The sequence below is a fragment of the Lathyrus oleraceus genome, chromosome 5 (genome assembly GCF_024323335.1).
Source record: "Lathyrus oleraceus cultivar Zhongwan6 chromosome 5, CAAS_Psat_ZW6_1.0, whole genome shotgun sequence".
NCBI classification, from domain to species: domain Eukaryota; kingdom Viridiplantae; phylum Streptophyta; class Magnoliopsida; order Fabales; family Fabaceae; genus Lathyrus; species Lathyrus oleraceus.
The window spans coordinates 589,613,702-589,633,343 of record NC_066583.1 but is presented as its reverse complement, the minus strand read 5'-3'; the positions used below and the strand labels follow the sequence as shown (position 1 = coordinate 589,633,343).

Sequence of the window (19,642 nt, the reverse complement as noted above, 5' to 3'; positions counted from 1 at the left end):
CACATTTGTATAAATGTGCAGGGGCTAAAAAGAAGTAGAGATTTGGAAAAATGTGAAGTTGACCTACGAGTTGGCAATTGAGCAAAGGTTGCTGCTTTAGCCGTAAGAACTTATGTATTGACTTTACCTAGTGGTTTAATAATTCAGTTAGAGAACTGTTATTATGTACCTGCAATTGGCAGGAATATTATTTCCATTTCTTGTTTGGACAAGTTTGGTTTTTCATTTATAATAAAGAACAATTGTTGCTCCATTTATTTGAATGATATATTCTATGCTACTGCATAAATGAGCAATGAATTATATGTCCTTGATCTCGAAATGCCTATTTTTAACATTAATACTAAAAGGATGAAACCTAATGAGTTAAATCCAACTTACCTTTGGCATTGTCGATTAGGCCACATAAATGAGAAACACATTTCCAAACTCCATAAAGATGGACTCTTGGACTCTTTTGGTTATGAATCATATGAGACATGCAGATCTTGTTTAATTGGAAAGATGACAAAGTCTCCATTCACAGGAAAAGGTGAAAGAGCAAATGATCTTTTGGGCCTCATGCATACTGATGTATGTGGACCACTGAACATACCAGCCAGAGGAGGTTTTCAGTACTTCATCACATTCACTGATGACTTCAGTAGATATGGTTATGTGTATTTAATGAAACACAAATCAGAGTCCTTTGAAAAGTTCAAGGAATTCAAGAATGAAGTACAAAACCAACTAGGTAAGAATATTAAAATTGTTCGATCAGATCGAGGTGGTGAGTATTTAAGCCTAGAGTTTGATGACCATCTGAAAGAGTGTGGGATCTTATCCCAATTTACTCCTCCTGGAACACCCCAATGGAATGGTGTATGATCGCGACTTTATGAGTCTATTGGGGTATTAACTGCAAGTGCACAGTCTAATCGCGTAGTAATAAAAGATATCAATCCCACAGGGACTTATGAATCGATATACCGTTTTCTAAGGTTACTTCGTAAAGCTAAGGCGGATGATACTTTGATGATTAGGGGGAAAAGTAAAACTAAAATAAGATCTAGATTAAATATCGAATAACGCGGATATCGGTATGTAGTTCGTCGTAATTAGGGAATCAAATCTTCGTTGGTTTCTTAGTTTTAAAATAAGTCCTTTCATTAGACACTATTGATTAAAAATCTTTTCTCAAACTCTCGCTCTGTTGAATAGACTATGATTTTACCTTAACGTATGCTCTCACTATTTAGTTAAAACTAAAATCACTTTTTGAAAACAATAGAATCTATAGAAACTCTTTTTAAGAAAATGCTAACCATTTAAACACCCTCGTCTCAAACTCTCGCTCTGTTGACTTAGATTATATGATTAAACTTAAATGCTTAACTCTCGTCCTCACATTTAACCTTTAAAAATACTTTTTGAAATTGATTAGAATTTAATTAACTCTAAAAATTGTTTTCGCCCTGATTTAAAATTAATGTCCAATTTACACTGTCCAGTTAAAAGCTCAAACTGTCGTTCTATTGATTTTAACTTCTTTATGTCTTTTACTCTCGTACAAAAACTTTGGTATTAACCCTGTAAATTGAGACCATAAAAAGAGTGACTATATCTTTAAATAAATTTAAACCAACTTAGTTTTGATTCCTTTATTCCGCTTACTTTACATACCGATACCTAAGTTTATTTAGCCGGACATGCTAAACAAGCCTAAACAATAGTTATGCTTAAATACAGCCATATCAGACAAACAATATAGATGAACAGCAGTACAGAACATATATAAATTAAAACAATAAATTAATGAACCTGTAATATTAATAGAAATCTTGATTATTCCTAGCTTCGATGCTTGAACACTCCACCACAGACCGGTTGGATTTGTTCTTCACAATCTTCGATCAGACAGTAAAATAAAGGCGAAGGAATAAAATACTATGATCTAACGTAAGGTTAGATCCAGTAAAAGTTACAAATAGTTTCCGGTGTAGAAACTATTGTGAGAAAATTAATTGAATGCTTTGAAAATTGACTAGAAAAGAAAAGGAAATAAAAATTGCTAGGAAAGTAGAGTGCTGGAAAATTAAAAAGCAGTAAAAATAATGCACGGTGCCGAAAACTGGAAAATATGTAAGCGTCTGCAGAGTTCCACCACTGGTCCTATTTATACCACTCCACCAAGTGACCTTTTCTTCCAACGTCCTTCAGTAGCTTTTGGTCACACGTCAACTGGTCAAGCGAAGAAAAAGGTGAACGTGCCTCTGTTACGCTTCTGTTACGCGTCAAAGCCAAAAATATAGGAATGGGATGTGACGCTCGTCACACCTTGTGTGGCGCTCGTAACACTTAGCAGGAGGGCGTGACGCTCGTCACACCTTGTGTGGCGCTCGTCACAGCATCACAGCGCCTCTCCTTTTGTAGTTGGGGGTTGGGCTTTAGTGGATTGCTTTTTATCCTCTTTTTGCATCTCCTTTTCTTTCTTTTTCATGTATGCTTCAAATAGTGTGACCTGAAATAAATAGAAGGAAAATACCAAGTAATATCGAATAATATGAAATAAATCGAATCAAATAATAATATAATTTAATTAGATCGAGTCCAAAAATGTGATATTATTTCATGTTATCAAACTCCCCCATACTTAGACTTTTGCTTGTCCTCAAGCAAGATACAATGTATAAATCGATTTGTAATATTAGCCAGATGAAATTTCCAAATACACATCAATTCGTAGTAGGTTGCAAGTAAATCTCGTTTAAAAATAACTCGAGCTTAATCCTAACATCAACGACTACCGTTACAACCTCAGATAACCCCACCTTATGCAAACCAGTTTGAGTTACGCTATTATAGCTATCCTAGTTCTTTTACTCTTATTTCACCCGTTTTCATTCTAGCGAAATCACATTAAGCCCTTTATCTTTTCGCGCACATAGTGGAGTAACCGGTTTGCGATTCTGATTCCCTTTTTAGCTGGAAGTTCTGGTACATAAGTTGGATAACTTCGTTATTTAGTCCATTGTAAATTGCGGGGGATCGGACCGTAGTTCGCCCTACCAAGTTCAGCACCAGAAACCGCTGAACTAACTCACAGTGGATCGTTCATACAATGTTTTTGTAGGGTCCACAACCTTTGGATTAAATGATCTGGTAAGGATCACCTAACTTAATTAGTGCATTTCCTGATTTTTAATATATATTTTATTTTTTATTTTTTTTTGTTTTGGGAATCATTCACTTATATTCATCGGCTCTCCACGTAGTTTGCTATTAAGATGGTGCTGACTTCTCGTATAAACTACTCGGGGTTACTATAAAACTAAAAGTTCAAGGGATTGGTATAATAGGTACTTTTCCCGATCTAACATGTTGAGGTTTTTAGAGCGTTGGGGCGGTAATAATTTTCGTCTTAATTTTACTCAAGTTTGATAAAATAAGCAACCTTTATACTTATTGAATGTGTTAAGTGTTAATTTTTTTTTTTTGGCTCAAGAAAATTGAGGGGAAAAGATAATACAAAATTTTCACACTAGGGACTCGACTTAAAATAAATATATTATATTTAGATAAGGGAAATAACAATGAAAGGGAAGATAACATACTTGAAAGAGGAATGTTGGAAAAGAAATAATCATAACGGAAACAAAGTTTCCCCCCCCCCCCCCCCATACTTAAGTGAAACATTGTCCCCAATGTTTTAAAGAAAAGCGAAAAGAAAGGAAAATAAAATAAATATGCTCAATTTTGCCTGCGTCCTCTTGTTCTCGGGCCCAGTGAGCGTTGACGTACTTCCAAGTCATCAAACATGTTGAGCAAATCAGTGAACCGCTGGTCGGTTATTGCATTCCTTGCTTCCTGTTGATGTTGCACCTGGCGCATCAGTTGCATCACTTTGGTATTCTGCGCATGCATGGCATCAATAGCATCCATGATGTTATCATTAGTTGCTGGCCTTCTTCTTCGACGACGTCGGGAGGATGGACCAGTTGCATTATCGGAAGGGTTAAGCGGGGCTGACTGTTGTTCAAGACCTTGATCACCTTGCTCCATTTCTTCAAACTCGTTCGGGGCCGGGTTTGCTTGTGTAGGCTCGGTAGCTTCAGGAGCATTAAGGTCGTAGATGAATCGGTCGGGGTTGGTGACATCTGTGAGGGCAATGTTGGGTAAAACAACGCTTGGGACTTCTTGGTTATTCACCATAAGATAATACCTTCTGCCTACCCTATTTTTGATTAAGCGGCTAGAGCGACAATAGCTTATATCCATAAATAGGGGTCGGAGAGCTTGTAAATTTTGAAGTCGGTCCCCTAGATTCAAACCAAGTGCTATGGAGGTTATTAATCCTCCAATCACGAAAGGTTGGCGGGCTCTAGCACATAGGGTGCGGATATGGTGAAATAAGAAAGAAGCGGCGTTTACCTTTGTATCCATTGCAAAGACGCAGTGGAGGAAGAATAATTCCTTGGCATTGACTTTGATGTTGTTGGGTCGACCGAAAATGGTGTTTTGTAGAATGCGGATAAAATACCGGATGGTTGGGTTATGTATGTGTGAAGCAAGTAGTGCATCCCAATTATCGATTTCCACACCGGATATTTTTCTAAAGAGGTCGAAGGCGTTTATGGGCCACTGTGAGTTCGGAGGGATTCTCGGGTGGACTTGGTCTCCTACAGGGAACTGTAGCATGGCACTCAACTGATCCTGGGATAGTGAGTACTCGGTGTTGAACATGCGGAAAGTTGCGGTACCGGTTAAGTACTCGTCTTCACCGGTTGGAGTGGTGTATGAATAAGAACTTAAAAATTCTAAGGTGAGTGATGGGTAGGTAGGTTGATTGTGTGTGCAAAGAAAAGTTAAATCAGCAAGCCGAAGCATCCATTGCACACCTTGAAGTAATCCTAATTCTTGTAAACAATTTAAATCAGGATACCTGGTAGAGATGACACCTCGTTGTTGAAACCGATCGAATTGCTCTCGTTGATAATTATCATCTTCGGATCGGAAGATGATATTTTCGAATTGTTGGTTATCTGCCATAATGATAGGTGGGTTGAAAGAAGGAAAGAGGATGCAAATGTATTTGTATAGAGTGGTTTGTTGGAATGGTGTGGTTTAGGGAGAAATGGAGTGTAGGTATTTATAGGAAAAGTTTTTGGAAGTTAGAAGAGTAGTGGGTGAGAGAAAAATAAATGTGGAGGAATGTGAGTGGGATGGAGTAAAGAGGTGAATGAATGGGGAAAATAAAAAGGTGGGGGGGGGGGGGGGTAACGGTCGTGTCCCCAACGGTCACCAACGTTCACCTATTCTGGAGCTGTCACGCTCGTGACAGAAGGTGTTACGGGCGTCACATGCACTTGCGTGACGACCGTGATGGCTTGTGTGACGCTCGTCACACCAGTCAGCTTGCAACGGTTACTTACGTGGGTGCTTCATAATATGTTTTTATTATTTTATTGTTTTTATTTTGTTTTGTTTATGTTTATTATATTTTGCTATTGTTATATTTTTGAACTGCCATGCATGCTATTCTACTACACACCATAGTGTATATATATTTTTCTCTAATAGGCTATGTAAGTAGCATACAGTAAATATCATTATTGATAACTGTAGGTACTGCATAAATAAAATTGAACCAATAATGCAATAGCTTCATAAAATAAACATAATGTAACATTTGAAGGTAACAGAAAACATGGAAAAACAAATACTAAGATTAAAATAATATTAAATGAAACTATAGATTCCCTAAAACTAAAACTAATTAACTAAAAACTTCTAGCCACCTGCAGGATCTCTGGCCGGAGGAGCAAAGGCATTGACACAGCGGTCCAACTCGAGGAAATGATTTGTCATAGTGCTCATGTATTGCAGAATTTCATGTCCCATCATATTTAACTCCTCTCGCATGGCAGCTTGTTCTGACATCAAAGCTTGAATAGTGGTATTATAATCATTTCCGGGCAGATGATGTCTAAGATCTGGTATTGCTGATTCTGCGGATGGGATAGGATGAGGTGGAGAGGCTGCATCGTGGTAACCAGTTGGTGTCTGTGGATCAGACTCGGCATAAGGAATCTGGTCGTCACAAATCTCATAGTCTTGGATGGATTCAACAGATCTAACAGGAGAAGGTATTCCATCCAGGTTGTAAAGCCAATTGTTTCGGTCATGAACACTAGTCATCGGACTAGGCATTGTGAATAGGTAAATAACTTGGTTATTAATTATTAATTCAAACTCTTCAGGTCCCAGATTTCTGATAAACAAAGTGTTGAAAAGGAAATGTATGTTCATAGACTCGATGCCGCAGAAAGGGTTCGAGTCAAGCATGGGTTGGCGCAATCCAATAGCATTGGCAATCATGGTTATCAATCCTCCTATTTGAATCGGTGCACGATCAGCTTGAATAAGGCGGTCGAAACTCGCCAGCATATAGGTCGCACCATTCACTGGACGGTTCTGGGAAGCACAGAATATTATGAAGAGTTCATCACGTGATACTGTGGTAATGTTTGATCTCTTTCCAAAAAGAGTGTGTGCTAGGATTTTGTGGAAGTAGCGAAAAGCCGGGTTATGTGTGTTTCCAGAGAGAAACTCATGTTCCTCAGGGTCGTCATTACCCGTCAAACTTCCCCAAAAATGTTCAAGCTCTCTATATTCAAAAAGCTCTTCTTGGCTCACGGTGAATATATCAAAAGAGGTAGGGAACCCTAAAAGGTTAGTAAACTCTTGAATGTTAAACTGATACTCCATGTTGAACATCCTGAATTGAATGAAACCTCGGTTTATTCCTTTTCCATGGTTTGGTAAATAGATCAGGGAGCTAAGGAATTCTAGAGTTAGCCTTCGGTAAGTAACAAATTGTCTGCGAATAGGAGTGGTTTCCCACCCTATTTTATTCAGCAGATACAGGACACTATCTCTTAGCCCAAGTACGATCATTGCATCTTCATCAGCATAGAAGGTTGGGTGCATCTCTCTCTCAGAAAGTTCTTCAAATTTTTGTCTCTGAGCTCTCCCTCTGAATTTGATACCCATACGATCAATTTGTCCCATCAGGTTAGTGTTAACTAAAGAAAAGAAAAAAAAACAAGAATTTAGTCAGGGTTTGGCCAGATGCCGAAAGAAGAAAAGAAGAAAAGTTTTATAAAATAAAATAAATGAAGAATGAATACTAAATAAAATTAAAAGAATAATCAAAGAAAAGATAGTAAAAATTTTGTGGGTTGTCTCCCACGAAGCGCTTTGTTTAATGTCGCAAGCTCGACATAAAACTAGTAAATGTTAATCTATAGATTTAGGAGACAGTACGTCTAATTTCAGGACTTGCGAGTCTTCATTGTTTTCATCATAGTGATAATGTTTCAGACGCTGCCCGTTTACGATAAATGTTTCCATAGATTTTCCCTTAATTTCCACAGCTCCACTAGGGAAAACATTAGTGACTTGGAAAGGGCCTGACCATCTAGAGCGTAGTTTTCCTGGGAATAACTTAAGTCTAGAGTTAAACAATAGGACTACATCGCCTTGTTTGAAAGTTTTCCTTGATATGCACTTATCATGCCATTTTTTCGTTCTTTCCTTGTAGATTCTGGCATTTTCGTATGCGTCTTGTCTAAGTTCTTCTAATTCGTTTATATCAAGGATTCGCTTTTCACCGGCGGCCTTATAGTTTAAATTTAAATTTTTAATAGCCCAATAGGCCTTATGTTCTAATTCTACCGGGAGGTGGCAATACTTTCCGTAAATAAGCCTAAATGGGGTTGTTCCTATGGGAGTTTTGTAAGCAGTTCGATAAGCCCATAAAGCTTCAGGTAATTTTGATGACCAGTCTTTTCTTGACGTGGCGACTGTTTTTTCCAATATCTGTTTAATTTCTCTGTTAGACACTTCCACTTGTCCACTGGTTTGAGGATGGTAAGGTGTCGCTACTCGATGTTTTACACCATACTTAAACAATAGTTTTTCGAGTATCTTAGATATGAAATGCGATCCACCATCACTGACTACTATTCTTGGGACACCAAATCTTGGAAAGATTATATTCTTAAAGAGTCTAGTTACTACTCGTGTGTCGTTTGTTGGAGAAGCTATAGCTTCAATCCATTTTGATACGTAGTCAACCGCTACGAGTTTGTACTTGTTACCGAAAGAAGGTGGAAAAGGTCCCATGAAATCTATTCCCCACACGTCGAAAATCTCTACTTCCAAAATGCCCTTTTGTGGCATTTCGTCACGTCTAGATATGTTTCCTGTGCGTTGACATCTATCACATTTCTTGACAGCAGCATGCACATCCTTCCATATGTTTGGCCAATAAAGACCGGCTTGTAGGATCTTAGAGCAGGTCTTGGATGTACTTGCGTGTCCACCATAAGGAGCGGAATGACAATGTTGGATTATACTTTCTATCTCTTCTTCAGGTATACACCGACGGAAAATACCATCGGGGCCTCTTTTGAAAAGTAAAGGGTCGTCCCAATAATAATGTTTTATGTCATGGAAGAATTGTTTCTTTTGTTGGTAGGATAAATCAAGTGGAACCATTCCGGCGGCTAAATAATTGACAAAGTCGGCGTACCATGGTGTAACGCATATAGCCAAGGTGGTCTCTACCCGTTCATCAACTCTATTTTCTTCCAAATTAGCTATAAGTTTATCGAACGAGAAGTCATCGTTGATCGATGTTCTTTCCGGTTCCAGATTTTCGAGTCTAGAAAGGTGATCTGCTACTATGTTTTCAGTTCCTTTTTTATCTTTGATTTCCAAATCAAATTCTTGTAACAACAAGATCCACCTTAGGAGTCTAGGTTTAGCGTCCTTTTTTGTTAGGAGGTACTTAATGGCAGCGTGGTCAGTGTAAACGATTATTTTTGCTCCGACCAAGTAAGAACGAAATTTATCTAGTGCAAATACTACTGCTAGAAGTTCTTTCTCGGTCGTGAAGTAATTCATTTGTGCTTCATCTAGAGTTCTACTTGCATAATATAAGACATGAAGTTTTTTATCCTTTTGTTGTCCTAAAACAGCGCCTACGGCGTAGTCACTTGCGTCACACATTATTTCGAATGGTTCATTCCAATCCGGAGTCTGCATTATGGGCGCGGAGATCAATGCTTGTTTAAGTGTTTGAAATGCTTCTAAACATTTATTGTCGAAGATGAATTCAACGTCTTTCATTAATAATCCGGTTAGAGGCTTAGTTATTTTAGAGAAATCTTTAATAAATCGTCGATAAAAACCGGCATGTGCTAAGAAGCTTCGTACTTCTCTCACAGTTTTCGGAGGTTGAAGGTTTTCGATTACTTCTATTTTGGCTTTGTCTACTTCAATTCCTCTATTTGATATGATGTGTCCTAAAACAATTCCTTCTTGTACCATAAAGTGACATTTTTCCCAATTAAGTACTAGGTTTACTTTTACACATCGTTCTAGAACTCTTTCTAGGTTTTCAAGGCATTCTTCAAAACTTTGTCCGCATACGGAAAAATCATCCATAAATACTTCCATGATGTCTTCAAGAAAATCGGCGAATATTGCCATCATGCAACTTTGGAAGGTTGCAGGAGCATTGCACAGGCCAAACGGCATTCGTCGATAAGTGAAGGTACCAAAAGGACATGTGAACGTTGTCTTTTCTTGGTCATCAGGATGAATTGGTATTTCAAAGAAGCCTGAGTAACCGTCTAGATAGCAGAAATGAGAATGTTTGGATAATCGTTCTAACATCTGGTCTATGAATGGTAAAGGAAAATGATCTTTTCGGGTTGCTTTGTTTAGCTTTCTATAATCAATGCACATTCTCCATCCCGATTCGATTCGTTTGGTTATAGTTTCTCCTTTTTCATTTTCGATAATTGTTATACCTCCTTTCTTTGGTACTACGTGTACAGGACTAACCCATTTGCTATCGGATATAGGATATATGATACCTGCCTCTAATAACTTCGTTACCTCCTTCTTCACTACCTCACTCAGGATCGGGTTTAGTCTCCTCTGATGTTCCCTAGAAGTTTTACAGTCTTCTTCTAGCATGACGCGGTGCATACAAATAGAAGGACTTATCCCTTTTAGATCGGTGATGTTGTATCCTAGTGCGGTCGGATATTTTCTTAAGATATGTAGGAGTTTTTCGGTTTCGAGTTTTCCTAGGTCTGCATTGACTATCACGGGTCGTTCAAGTTCTGAGTCTAGGAATTCATATCTCAGATTTTTGGGAAGTGTTTTCAGGTCGAGGGTAGGTTTCTTAAGGCATTTCGTAGGATCCGATGTTACTGCTAAGCATTGGTTCAGTCTGTCTTTTACACGACAGTCAGTTAATTCGTCATTTTCTAATTCTGTTTCTTTTATGCATTCATCGATGATATCCATGAAGTAACATGTGTCTTCAATTGCAGGTGCTTTCAAAAATTTGGAAAGAATGAATTCAATTTTCTCTTCTCCTACTTCGAAAGTGAGTCGTCCTCGTTTTACGTCTATGATAGCACCGGCGGTTGCTAAGAAAGGTCTTCCCAATATAATGGGGGTAACTTCATCTTCTCTTATGTCCATAATTATAAAATCGGTTGGAATGTAGAATTGACCTATGCGCACGGGAACGTTTTCAAGAATTCCTACGGGATATCTAACGGAACGATCTGCTAATTGCACAGACATTTTAGTTGGTCTTAATTCTCCCATTTCAAGTCTCTTGCATATGGACAAGGGCATAACACTGATACCGGCTCCTAAATCGCATAAAGCTTTGTCTATGACAAATTTTTCTATGTGACAGGGTATAGAGAAACTACCAGGATCTTTAAGTTTAGGAGGCATATTCTAGATTATAGCGCTACATTCAGCAGTGAGTGTAACGGTTTCGCTATCTTCAAGTTTCCTTTTATTAGAAAGAATTTCTTTTAAGAACTTAGCATACGAGGGCATTTGTGTAATAGCTTTTGTGAAAGGAATGGTGACGTTTAATTGTTTCAGTAGGTCAACAAATTTTTTAAATTGGCCCGCGTCTTTGGTTTTAATTAGCCTCTGAGGATAAGGGATAGGTGGTTTGTAAGGCGGTGGAGGTACATAAGGTTCTTTCTTTTCTACGGTTTCCTTATTACTCTCTTCCTTTTCCTTAGGTTTATTTTCTTTCTCAGTTGGCATTTTAGAGTTTTGGTTTTCAATTCTTGGATCAGATGGTCCTTCTACCTCTGTTCCACTTCTTAATATAATTGCATGAGCGTGGATTTTCGGGTTAGGTTGGGACTGTCCAGGAAATGTACTAGTTGGGGCAGCAGTAGGCGCTTGTTATTGAGCTACTTGTGAGATTTGTGTTTCCAGCATTTTGTTATGGGTAGCCAGAGCATCTACTTTACTTGCTAGTTGTTTAATCTGTTCGTTAGTGTGTACATTCTGGTTTAAGAAATCTTTATTGGTTTGCTGTTGAGAAGCTATGAAGTTCTCCATCATGATTTCCAAGTTGGATTTCCTATGAACGTTATTGTTAGGTGTAGATGGGGTTGGCTTTTGATATCCAGGTGGTATAGCTGGGGCTTGATTGGGAGCTTGTCCTGGTGCGTATAAAGCATTGTTACTCTTATATGAAAAATTAGGATGGTTCTTCCAGTTTGAGTTATAGGTATGCGAGTAAGGATTTCCTTGTGCATAGTTCACCTGCTCTGCTTGGATTCCTGTTAGGAGTTGACAATCTGTAGGAGTGTGACCTTGGATTCCACAGACTTCGCAATTTTGAGTCACGGCAACCACGGTGGCTGGAGGTGATACATTTAAACTTTCAATTTTCTAGGCAAGAGCATCCACTTTTGCATTAACATGATCAAGGCTACTTATCTTATACATGCCAGTTTTCGTTTGAGGTTTTTCTACCATTGTCCGGTCGCTTCCCCACTGATAATGGTTTTGGGCCATGCTTTCGATAAGTTGATAAGCGTCAGCGTAAGGTTTATCCATAAGCGCACCACCTGCGGCGACGTCTATTGTTAATCTTGTGTTGTATAAGAGACCATTATAGAAGGTATGGATTACTAACCAGTCCTCTAAACCATGGTGTGGACAAAGTCTCATCATGTCTTTGTATCTTTCCCATGCTTCAAAAAGAGACTCGTTATCTTTCTGTTTAAATCCATTTATCTGGGCTCTTAACATAGCTGTTTTGCTTGGAGGAAAATATCGGGCAAGAAAGACTTTCTTCAACTCATTCCATGTGGTGACTGAGTTGGAAGGAAGAGACTGAAGCCATCTTCTAGCTTTATCTCTTAACGAGAAAGGAAAAAGACGAAGTCGAATTGCCTCTGAAGTGACACCATTAGCTTTAACAGTATCAGCGTATTGAACAAATACGGATAAATGAAGGTTTGGATCCTCGGTAGGATTTCCAGAGAATTGATTTTGTTGCACTGCTTGTAACAGCGAAGGTTTAAGTTCGAAGTTGTTTGCTTCAATTGCGAGTGGAGCAATACTCGAATGCGGCTCGTCTTGCGATGGAGCGGCGTAATCTCGAAGAGCACGAGCTGGTTCTGCCATCTCGGGTATCGGCAAAGGAAGAAGATTTTTAAGATCAGGAATTTCGATTGGCGGAAGATTGTTTGCAGCACGATACTCCCGAATTCGTCGTAAGACTCGGAGATATCGTTCAACGTCGTTGATTCGTAAGTAATACGGTTCGCCTTGTGAGCGAGTGTGTGGCATACAAATCAACGAAAAACAAGAAAAACATAAAAATAAAAATTGCCTTAGTCTCTACAGCGTAACAGAAGAGTTACGATATCGACTAAATAAAAGTCCCCGGCAACGGCGCCAAAAATTTGATCGCGACTTTATGAGTCTATTGGGGTATTAACTGCAAGTGCACAGTCTAATCGTGTAGTAATAAAAGATATCGATCCCACAGGGACTTATGAATCGATATACCGTTTTCTAAGGTTACTTCGTAAAGCTAAGGTGGATGATACTTTGATGATTAGGGGGAAAAGTAAAACTAATATAAGATCTAGATTAAATATCGAATAACGCGGATATCGGTATGTAGTTCGTCGTAATTAGGGAATCAAATCTTCGTTGGTTTCTTAGTTTTAAAATAAGTCCTTTCATTAGACACTATTGATTAAAAATATTTTCTCAAACTCTCGCTCTGTTGAATAGACTATGATTTTACCTTAACGTATGCTCTCACTATTTAGTTAAAACTAAAATCACTTTTTGAAAATAATAGAATCTATAGAAACTCTTTTTAAGAAAATGCTAACCATTTAAACACCCTCGTCTCAAACTCTCTCTCTGTTGACTTAGATTATATGATTAAACTTAAATGCTTAACTCTCGTCCTCACATTTAACCTTTAAAAATACTTTTTGAAATTGATTAGAATTTAATTAACTCTAAAAATTGCTTTCGCCCTGATTTAAAATTAATGTCCAATTTACACTGTCCAGTTAAAAGCTCAAACTGTCGTTCTATTGATTTTAACTTCTTTATGTCTTTTACTCTCATACAAAAACTTTGGTATTAACCCTGTAAATTGAGACCATAAAAAGAGTGACTATATCTTTAAATAAATTTAAACCAACTTAGTTTTGATTCCTTTATTCCGCTTACTTTACATACCGATACCTAAGTTTGTTTAGCCGGACATGCTAAACAAGCCTAAACAATAATTATGCTTAAATACAGCCATATCAGACAAACAGTATAGATAAACAGCAGTACATAACATATATAAATTAAAACAATAAATTAATGAACCTGTAATATTAATAGAAATCTTGATTATTCCTAGCTTCGATGCTTGAACACTCCACCACAGACCGGTTGGATTTGTTCTTCACAATATTCGATCAGACAGTAAAATAAAGGCGAAGGAATAAAATACTATGATCTAACGTAAGGTTAGATCCAGTAAAAGTTACAAATAGTTTCCGGTGTAGAAACTATTGTGAGAAAATTAATTGAATGCTTTGAAAATTGACTGGAAAAGAAAAGGAAATAAAAATTGCTAGGAAAGTAGAGTGCTGGAAAATTAAAAAGCAGTAAAAATAATGCACCGTGCCGAAAACTGGAAAATTTGAGAGCGTTTGCAGGGTTCCATCACTGGTCCTATTTATACCACTCCACCAAGTGACCTTTTCTTCCAACGTCCTTCAGTAGCTTTTGGTCACACGTCAACTGGTCAAGCGAAGAAAAAGGTGAACGTGCCTCTGTTACGCTTCTGTTACGCGTCAAAGCCAAAAATATAGGAATGGGGTGTGACGCTCGTCACACCTTGTGTGGCGCTCGTAACACTTAGCAGGAGGGCGTGACGCTCGTCACACCTTGTGTGGCGCTCGTCACAGCATCACAGCGTCTCTCCTTTTGTAGTTGTGGGCTGGGCTTTAGTGGATTGCTTTTTATCCTCTTTTTGCACCTCCTTTTCTTTTTTGTTCACGTATGCTTCAAATAGTGTGACCTGAAATAAATAGAAGGAAAATACCAAGTAATATCGAATAATATGAAATAAATCGAATCAAATAATAATATAATTTAATTAGATCGAGTCCAAAAATGTGATATTATTTCATGTTATCAGTGTATCTGAGAGAAGAAATTGAACCTTGTTAGACATGCTCCGATCCATGATGAGTCATGCCGATCTTCCAAACTCCTTTTGGGACATGCACTATTGACAGCAGATTACACACTTAACCATATTCCATCCAAAAAGGTTGAGAAGACATCATATGAGATATGGAGTGGTAAGAAACCACATATGTCTTACATGAAGATTTAGGGTTGCGAAGTTTATGTGAAACGACAAATTTCAGCTAAGCTTGAGCCCAAATCTGACAAATGCTTATTTGTGGGGTATCCTAAAGAAACAATAGGGTATTACTTCTACAATCCTTCTGAGGGCAAAGTGTTTGTCGCTCGAACTGGAGTTTTCCTAGAAAAGGATTTTATTTCCAAAGGAATCAGTGGGAGGAAAGTAGAGCTTGAAGAAATTCAAGAACCGTAAAGCATTGATACACTTATGGAGGAATTAGAGCAGGAAACACAAGTAGTTGTGGAAGAACAACCTGCTCAAGTAGAACAAGACCAGCGTAGGTCAGGCAGGATACGTCACCTACCTGAGAGATATGGATATCTCATAACTGATCAAGGTGATGTATTACTCATGGATCAAGATGAGCCTGTGACCTACCAAGAGGCCATAACTGGTCCCGAGTCTGAGAAGTGGCTAGAAGCCATGAAATCTGAAATGGATTCCATGTACACAAACCAGGTTTGGACCTTGGTAGAGCCTCCTGTAGGAGTTAACCCTATAGGATGCAAGTGGGTCTTCAAGAAGAAGACTGACATGGATGGGAAGGTACATACCTATAAGGCAAGACTGGTTGCAAAAAGATATAAATAAATTCATGGGGTTGACTATGATGAAACCTTTTCACCAGTTGCAATGCTTAAATCTGTTTGGATTTTACTTGCTATCGCTGCATATCATGATTATGAAATATGGCAGATGGATGTCAAAACTACTTTCCTTAATGGGAATCTTCTTGAGGATGTGTACATGACACAACCTGAAGGATTTGACATACCAGAAGAAGCCCAAAAGATATGTAAGTTACAAAGATCAATCTATGGATTGAAGCAAGCTTCCAGAAGCTGGAATCTTCGTTTTGATGAAACAGTAAAACAATATGGATTCATCAAGAACGAAGATGAGCCTTGTGTCTACAAGAAGGTTAGTGGGAGCATGATCGTTTTCCTGGTATTATATGTAGATGACATATTACTCATTGGAAACGATGTCCCTACCCTGCAACAAGTAAAGTCTTGGTTGGGGAAATGCTTTTCTATGAAGGACCTAGGTGAAGCAGCCTATATATTAGGAATCAGAATCTATAGAGATAGATCACAAAAACTGCTTGGCCTAAGTCAGAGTACATACATAGACAAAGTGCTGAGACGCTTTAATATGCATTATTCCAAGAAAGGATTCATACCTATGCAACATGGCATGTGTCTATCAAAAACACAATCCCCTTCAACTAAGGAAGAAAGGGATCACATGAATAAGATTCCATATGCATCTGCAATAGGATCTATCATGTATGCCACGTTATGTGCTCGACCAGATGTCTCGTATGCTTTAAGTGCAACGAGTAGGTACCAATCTGACCCTGGTGATGCTCATTAGGTAGCTGTCAAGAATATCCTTAAGTATTTGAGAAGGACTAAGGACTCATTCTTGATATATGGAGGTCAGAAAGAGCTGGCTGTAATTGGATACACCGATGCTAGCTTCCAAACAGATAAGGAACACTTTAGATCGCAATCTGGTTATGTGTTTTGCTTAAGCGGTGGTGCTGTGAGCTGGAAAAGTTCAAAGCAAGATACAATTGTTGATTCTACAATCGAGGCCGAGTATATTGCTGCCTCAAGTGCAGCAAAGGAAGCTGTTTGGATCAAAAAGTTCATTAGTGAACTTGGCATAGTTCCTAGCATTGTGGATCCCATTGGTCTCTATTGTGATAACAATGGTGCTATCGCACAAGCTAAGGAGCCTAAATCTCACCAACGATCCAAACACATACTTAGGCGCTATCACCTCATTCGAGAGATAATAGATAGAGGAGATGTGAAAATATGAAGAGTACCTACACTTGACAATATTGCTGACCCACTGACAAAGCCTCTTGCGCAGCAGAAGCATGATGGCCATACTAGATCTATGGGCATTAGGGGTATGCCTGATTGGCTCTAGTGCTAGTGAGAGATTGTTGGTGTAAGCCCTAGAGGCTAATACTTTTGGTACTTGTATCAAATTATTTATTAATAATAAAAGGCTTTTTCTTTATTATGTTTGTTTAATAAAGTCCCTAGAATAGCTAGTCCGTTTAATGTATCAAGTATGACTTAATCATGAGATCACATTAAAAATAAGGACACTATTCTTAAAGTATCTGTAGTCGAGCTTTATTGTGAAGTGGGATAACATTAAAGCATTAAGACTATTATGTATATAGACTGATGATCACATCTCATGGATCATGGATAATGAGTTATCAAGTCTTAAACATAGGTATGAATATTAAGAGTAATATTTATACTGGATTGACCCTCTATGAGAATACTATATAGAATGTTATGCAAAGTGTCATAAGTTATTCTCATGGTGATAATGGTGTATACCACCCTTCGACCTGAAACCGCTATGGACCCTAGATGTAGAGTCGAGTGCTTTATTGCTGATCAAACGTTGTCCGTAACTGGATGACCATAAAGACAGTTGATGGGTACTCCACAAAGCATGCTAAGGGACATGAGTGACCTAGATGGAATTTGCCCATCCTGCGTAACAGGATAAATGTCTATGGGCCCAATATTGAACTGGACAAAGATGACACGGTTTATGCCTTGTGTTCAATATAGATATAAGGGCAAAAGGGTAATTGTACACATAAGTATTATCACAGAAGGATTTGTCAGATCACATGACATTTTCGTGTCTTGGGTAGCAGTGATGTGTTGCTAGATACCGCTCACTGTTTATTATGTTAAATACGTGATTTAATATAATTGCCAATGTCGCGAAAACCTACAGGGTCACACACAAAGGACGAATTGATGAGAGATAGAGTAACTAAGAAACACCGTAAGGTACGGTGCACTTAAGTGAATTGTAGAACATCGTAAGGTACGGTGTACTTAAGTAGAATACGAAATATGGTAAGGTACCATGTGCTTAAGTGATTTTGGCATATTGTAAGGTATGGGCCACATACACTTAAGTGGGCTTTTTAGCTTTAAGCCCACACAAGTGGTTCTATAAATAGAACTCTTGTGCAGAAGCATTAAGTGCGGTTGTATTTTCGTTTCTCTCTCTCTCTCTCTCTCTCACTCACTCACTCAAAGCCTTCATTCGTAGCAGCTAGCACTGAGATTGAAGGAATTTGTTCGTGTGGACTGAGTAGAGGCGTTGTCGCCGTTCAACGTTCGTGATCGCTCTGTAGATCTGCATCAAAGGTTTCAATAGTCACAAGAGGTAACTATTCGATCACTGATCATGCCCATTCGTAAGGATCACTAAAGGAGAAAATTTTAAATTCCGCTGTATTTTGGAACGCCCTTCTCCTTCAATAACCAACCACAACAATACCAACAGCAACAACATTATCCACCACCATAACAACAATATAAGCAACAAGCACCTAAAAAGGCCGATTAGGAACTTGCCATTGAAAAAATGACAACTCAAAATTCCTAGTTACAAGAAGAAACAAGAAATAATCATAGGAACATTATTGCTTCTATCAAAAATCTTAAAGTTCATATGGGTCAGATAGCAAAATAAATACCAGGTTCTCGAGCACATGGTTCCCTACCAAGTGCAATAGTACAAAATCTGAGAAATCATGAGAATGGTAATATTGTTATGACAAGTAGTCAGATAGTTGATAAAGATGAAGAAGAGAAGGCAACAAAGGATGACCATGTCATAGAGGTAGTTCTGGAAGTGAGGGAAAATAAGAAAGAAGAAGAAAGAGTTATACCACCAGTAAATCCAATTGAAGACAAAAATAAAAAAGAGGATAAACTAGTGATTAAGTTACATTACCCTGAGAGAGTGACAAAGAAGGATCCAAAAGAGAAAGACCTTGAGAAATTCATCATAATGTTCACAAGGTTAGAGATCAATATGCCTTTCTTTGAAGCACTCGAGCAAATGCCCATGTACCATAAATTCATGAAAGAGGTAATCGCTAAAAAGAGACCAATAAGAGATAGGTCGATAACCTTTAATGAAAGATGTAATGCAATATCATCGGGTAGGAGAATCCCAATCAAGCAGAAGGATCATGGATCTGTCACAGTCCCATGCACTATAAAAGACAGAACTTTCAAGAAGGTACTAATTGATTTTGGAGCCAGTGTGAGTCTGATGCCATTGTCAATCTACAAAAAGCATGGTATTGGAAATGTCAGTGATACAAGGACAAATCTAAAATTTGCATATCACTCCATAAATAATGCATATGGGATAGCGGAAGACGTACTTGTGACAATAGAGGAATTTGGTTTTCCTGTTGATTTTATGATCATAGACATACTTAAGGATGAAGAGACATCTATCATTCTTGGTCGATCATTCATGCGGACAAGTCGATGCAATTTCAACATAGGCCACGGTACACTAACTTTAAAAGTTTATGATGATGAAATAACCTTGAATGTTCTTGAAAACAAGAAGTTATAAGTAGAGAAATAAAATCACTATCAAGTAGGCATGATCAGGACAGATGTGAAAGGCCAAAGTAACATGCCAACATCAGAAAAAGTCTCAAGAAGGCCATCTCAACTGGTATCACCTCCATTAGCAACCCCGAGTGGAAAAACTCCTATTTCCATTCTAAAAGCCACGAGAAAGAAGAGAAAGCAACATCAAGGTAAGGATATGAAAGTTGGAAAGGAGTTGTGGCACAAAGGAGTCCATATCTCTGAAAAGACGGTTTCTTAGTTTTGGAAAAGAAATGCAACAAGGCGTGGAAGCTTAAGTACCCCCCATAACAGGGGGAATGAGGCATCAAGCTAATGACATTAAATGAGCGCTGCTTGGGAGGCAACCCAAGGAAAGTATTCATAATTTTTTTTTAGTTTCAATTTTATATTAATT

The 19,642-nt window shown here is 38.2% G+C and overlaps 1 protein-coding gene and 1 non-coding gene across 2 annotated transcripts; both read left to right on the top strand.

Moving 5' to 3' along the window:
- The first annotated feature begins 12,031 nt into the window (after positions 1–12,031).
- On the top strand, positions 12,032–12,138 carry LOC127090190 (small nucleolar RNA R71). Its single transcript, XR_007791718.1, has one exon. It is a non-coding gene; the product is annotated as a small nucleolar RNA R71 (small nucleolar RNA).
- A 6,265-nt stretch (positions 12,139–18,403) lies between these two features.
- LOC127082260 (uncharacterized) lies at positions 18,404–19,225 on the top strand. Its single transcript, XM_051022500.1, has one exon. The coding sequence runs from the start codon at positions 18,404–18,406 to the stop codon at positions 19,223–19,225; it is 822 nt and encodes a 273-aa protein (XP_050878457.1).
- Positions 19,226–19,642: the final 417 nt, after the last annotated feature.